This window comes from Limulus polyphemus, unplaced genomic scaffold (assembly GCF_000517525.1).
Source record: "Limulus polyphemus unplaced genomic scaffold, Limulus_polyphemus-2.1.2 Scaffold2859, whole genome shotgun sequence".
Classification (NCBI taxonomy): domain Eukaryota; kingdom Metazoa; phylum Arthropoda; class Merostomata; order Xiphosura; family Limulidae; genus Limulus; species Limulus polyphemus.
Window position 1 is genome coordinate 139,220 of NW_013668469.1, and position 5,251 is coordinate 144,470.

Below are 5,251 nucleotides of genomic sequence, written 5' to 3' on the forward strand. Positions count from 1 at the left end.
AATTGGAGTAGTTCAGGAGTTAGTAGTGGGTACTGTTGACTAATTGATTTCTCTCTAGTTTATCAGTTCAAAATTAGGGACAGCTAGTGCAACAAGTCCTTGTGTAGCTTTGCATGAATATCACAGACAAATTAGTTTATGGACAGCTAGTGCAACAAGTCCTTGTGTAGCTTTGTATGAATATCACAGACAAATTGCTAGCTGTCCCTAAACTAAAAAAAAAACTAACTACAGCATTTTGGCACCATTTTAGTGGATGTTATAATAGCAACAAATTTTTGGAAAATAAATTGAAGTGAAGATTACAGCATTTCCTTTTAGTTTATGATTCTTTAAAATATGAAACCTCTAACATAATAATAAACAAGAGCACTTCGTTAAGATTTCGAAACATGTGGGATGTTATAAAAGCTACAACATTCTGAAAAGAAGTTCAAGATGTCAGTCTAAATCATTTTATTCTTTCTCTAAAGACACTAATGGATAAATAAGTGCACTTATGAATGGCTTTCACTCAACTTACTGCATATAAATGATAGATTAAAGACATTTTTATTAGCATAATTATTTTTCTAAATATTTTTTAGTGTCTGTGAAGATATCAGCTACGAAACTAATTTGTCTGTGATATTCATGCAAAGCTACACAAGGACTTGTTGCACTAGCTGTCCCTAAACTAATTTGTCTGTGATATTCATACAAAGCTACACAAGGACTTGTTGCACTAGCTGTCCCTAAACTAATTTGTCTGTGATATTCATACAAAGCTACACAAGGACTTGTTGCACTAGCTGTCCCTAAACTAATTTGTCTGTGATATTCATGCAAAGCTACACAAGGACTTGTTGCTAGGAAACTCTCCAAAAGTAAAGTTTTGGGATGATATTATTCTTATTTTAATACTTTTTTTTTTTACAAAGAATTAAAAATTAATAAATAAAGAACCTGAATATACAGAAGAATACAGAATTGCAACTTCCAATGTCAACAGTTACTTGTCATTGAAATGTTCAATTTATTATTATAATCACTGAAATGAAACATTTAAAAAAAGTTTGCACTATTCATCGAAATCTAACAGCTTCATTATCATATCTCTATGCCATTTAGGGTGTATTGTCTTGGCACTAGAAATATCTTAATTGAAAACATCTTTTTCCATGATATCGAACCTATATATTACTTTTATGTCGGAAATCTCCATGTATAAATGATTTAACCAAAACTAAATTTTTCATAATTCACCCATCTGCAAAAATAAATTAATTCTTTTTCTACAAGTTGCACAAAGAAAAGGATATAACATTTGAAATAATTTATTTGTTTAAATTGAATCTTTTAGTTAGTTAGTTTTTGAATTTCGCACAAAGATACACGAGGGCAATCTACACTAGCCATCCCTAATTTAGCAGTGCAAGACTAGAGGGAAGGCAGCTAGTCATCACTACCCACCGCCAACTCTTGGACTACTCTTTTACCAACAAATAATGGGATTGACCATCACATTATAACACCCACATGGCTGAAAGGGCGAGCATGTTTGGTGTGATGGGGATTCGTACCAGTGACCCTCAGATTGCGAGTCTAGCACCCTAACCACCTGGCCATGCCAGACCAATTAAAAATTAAAGAATTATCAAGAAAAAATTTATGAAACGCCATCAAAATGCCTACACATATACATAAAATAAAATGAACACTACACTATTTCATATATACTGTACTCACACTAGAAATGACAGCCTTGCTTTGTTCTTGAAGTATCAGATGCTGTTTTTGAAGCAAGTTATTTAGAACCCCAACCTGCGGGATGAAATGTTCTGATACAAACATTCTGTGGCTGCTAACTGCAGAATCCTGAAGGAAAAAAAAGCTTATCATTTTCTGTCACAAAACAAATCCACTCCTCATATCCTGAACTAACAGAAATCACAAGAACAATTTTGTCGTTCCAAATTAGCTAAGCATCATATATTTATTTGGTGAAGACATAGGGTCGAGTTCAAAAAGATCATATTGAAATTCAGATTGAAACTTTTGCCTTTCTTTGTATATTCATTTGCCTGTATAGTATGTTGTCACAATATAGACAAGGGTGACCATAACGTCCTAGTGGTCACTTTACAGCGACACAGTTAGGAGATAATTAAATGTATGAAAGTGGATATTAGGGAACACGGACAACAATAAAAAAACAAATTAATAAACATTGCCACCAGGGCACGTGTTTCTACACTGTTTGTTCAACGTTCGTTCTCAACTACAGCATCCAGTTGAGAAACGGTGCTGCAAACAGTCAATCACTACAACTCCCGAGCAATACCGGCAGCTTTGTGGTGGATTGTGTCTCTCAACGTGCCTTCTTAGGTGGAATCAAAGTGAGTTTCTTTTAGCTAGCACCAAGTAACTGACTTCATTGTGCTTCAGCATCTTTGTTTGATTAATTATACAACTTTTGACTTCAAATACGCCCTCTGGTGAGTGACAACATTTATTATTATTATGTTCCCTAAATTTCATATCCATATGTTGTGCCATTTCCAAGCGGCGACAAAAATCAAAGTGACCAAAGAACGCCATGGTCATTCTGTATTACTACTCTCTCCTTTGCTGCACACTACCACATTTAACAAACAGTACGATACAACTTGGAACGTTTTTTTTTAAGTTTTATTTTATTTTTGCACAGCTCAGATCTTCATTGTTACTAGAAGATGTTTTTAACCGTTGTTTCAAGAAAAAAAATACAATCTTAATTTTTACATTTTTCCCAATCTTATAAACACAAGCGCCATATTAACACCACGTTAACGAGTATGTTACCTTAAAAGTTGGAATTCTACAGTTATTCGTTATCAATCTGACGCGGACCAACAAGGAAGGCTTAATATAACTGTTCAGAAGATTCACTATCTGACAAGTCGTCATTTACAATCAAAGATGTGTTGTATTACGCAAGAACAAGCATTTTATAAATACATAAAAACACTTTGTACCGCAGCAGTAGTTTGATAATCACCTTTTGATTGGTGTGTATTCTCAATATTTCCTCGGCCCACCTCTGTTCTTTTTCACCTTCCTCCGTAACCTTATTTCCAAACATCTCCAAGTGCTGAGAGTGAGAGTTGCTTAAAGTAGCTATCGCTCCAGACAATTCTGAATACTGTTTCTCATAAAGATCAAGGCTCTGAGCTGTCAAACAAACAGTTGAAATTTCAAGTGAGTCACTAACAAAACAATATCAAACTAATTTTGACTGATCAAAAGCTATCTTCGTTTAGCTTAAATTTGTATTTCTTTTCTTCAGACAGTATTTTACTTAATTGGTGAAATAATCACTTTTAAAAACAACAGAAATTTAAAAAAAACATAAAATTGCTGCTATCTTCCCCATTTGAATATAATCCTTCACATTTCTCGCATTATATGGGGTTAAGGTAACAGCTAATTATACCCCAGGTTCAGCTGCGTCGATAAATAACTGCACGTTTAACATTCACATTTTTGACGACCATGTGAAATAAACCTAAAACACTCAAATAGTTCCAAGGCTTTCTTTCTCAGGTGTTGCATTTAGTTCCAAAAAATGAATTGGCAGATAAATCAATAATAAAAGTTCTTCAATTATCAAAACCTTTCTAAGATTCTCAAATCACATAGAAATATAATATAGGGCCAAAAATGACCTTCATTTCCCACTGACTTACAAATTGGACGTAACACTTGTATATATATACATTGAATTGACAGATAAATCAATAATAAAAGTTCTTAAATTATCAAAACCTTTCCAAATTACCAGCAAATTTTTACTCGGCACTCTCTGCCTTGTAAATATATTTTACAAAATATGGAGTAACGTTTTTAATTGTATAGGTGGCCGTAACTGTAATACCACCCCCAAAAATGTACCTCAGTTAAACTGAAGACTTTTACAAGATCTTTTTCATTCATTGATATTATTGTCACTTGAGTTATTATTTTGGATTTAGTTCTGTGTGTAAAAAAGTAACGTTAAACTGGAATTTTAGTTCTAGCTAGTACTCTCAGGGTTTATATTTTCATATTAAGGTTTTATTGTGATACCTTGAATTACAGGGTGGGATACAACGAAGTAATAACAGTTTCTTTGACTTTCGACACAAAGACTGGTATAGACACTTATACCTTGTCCAAGGGTTCCTCTCCATGCTTATTTTCAACACAAAGACTGGTATAGACACTTATACCTTGTCCAAGGATTCCTCTCCATGCTTATACAACACTCAGGCTGGTCTCTAATCTTAAGGACTGGTCGCATGCTTACACTCCATCTAAAGGTTGATATTCAACCACGAGTGTGTAGTACAAGAAGGTGCTACTTGACTAAAACCTTCTTAGTTAGGATGCTTAAGTAACACTAACTTTTGCTGTTTTGAAAATACACAAGAACAGAATATTTAATTTTTTTGCCATATTGGATAAGGGTTAGGGGCAGCTGTATACCCTAGTGTTCAATTCTCAGTGGATACACACCATTCATTTGAGGTGTGTTTCAAGTACAAATTTGGCTTTGTGCATTTAGTTTTGGAACACATAAAGCCAGGTTTGTCCTTGTAAAACATGATTAAAAGGATTCTGGAGAGAACGGTAAGGACTTTTATAAAACTAACTTTTAGAAACTCTTGAACCTTCAATAATATTACCAACTCAGGTAGTTTTTAGGTTCCTTTGTCTTAACATTTAAAGTGAGCAGTAGCCATTTGATATTTTTGTAAGTTGTGTTTTGACTGCTTGTTTAAGCCTATAGTCTAACCTATGAATGAAGTTTGAATATGGGGATGAAAGTTGATTCTTCTTAAACTCCATGCATTATAAGTTAAAGTAAGCAGTTAATACTTTGTTAATCATGTGCCTAATTCATTTAGATTTGTGTTGATTGTTTGAAAGATCATGTTCTGGGAATATGTATCAGTGTATTGAAATAGCATTGTCACGTAGTGATCTTAAAAAAATAAAGCAAAATACTAAAAATCGATATGAAACCAAATCTATCGTTTGGTTCACCATTTACACTTAGTTATCTTGGCTTTGGGGAATTTCTTCCCTTATCAGTTAGCCTGAAATGTGCAAATTGAAGAAAAAAACCAAGACTAGGCTTCTTATAGTGGTGTACTGCGTATTATATGTATGATGTTTTTAGTTATCTTATAGTGATGTACTGCGTATTATGTGTATGATGTTTTTAGTTATCTTATAGTGATGTACTGCG

The 5,251-nt window shown here is 33.6% G+C and overlaps 1 protein-coding gene across 1 annotated transcript in view; it reads right to left on the minus strand.

The window, feature by feature from the left end:
- Positions 1–4,252, minus strand: part of LOC106468072 — a 21,728-nt gene extending 17,476 nt beyond the window's left edge. The window contains exons 1-3 of the mRNA XM_013928471.1: positions 4,230–4,252; positions 3,020–3,227; positions 1,729–1,857 (exon numbers count right to left, since the gene is read on the minus strand). Coding sequence (XP_013783925.1) covers positions 1,729–1,857; positions 3,020–3,227; positions 4,230–4,252 — 360 coding nt within the window. The remainder of the gene's footprint in view (positions 1–1,728; positions 1,858–3,019; positions 3,228–4,229) is intronic.
- Between the last annotated feature and the right edge of the window lie 999 nt (positions 4,253–5,251).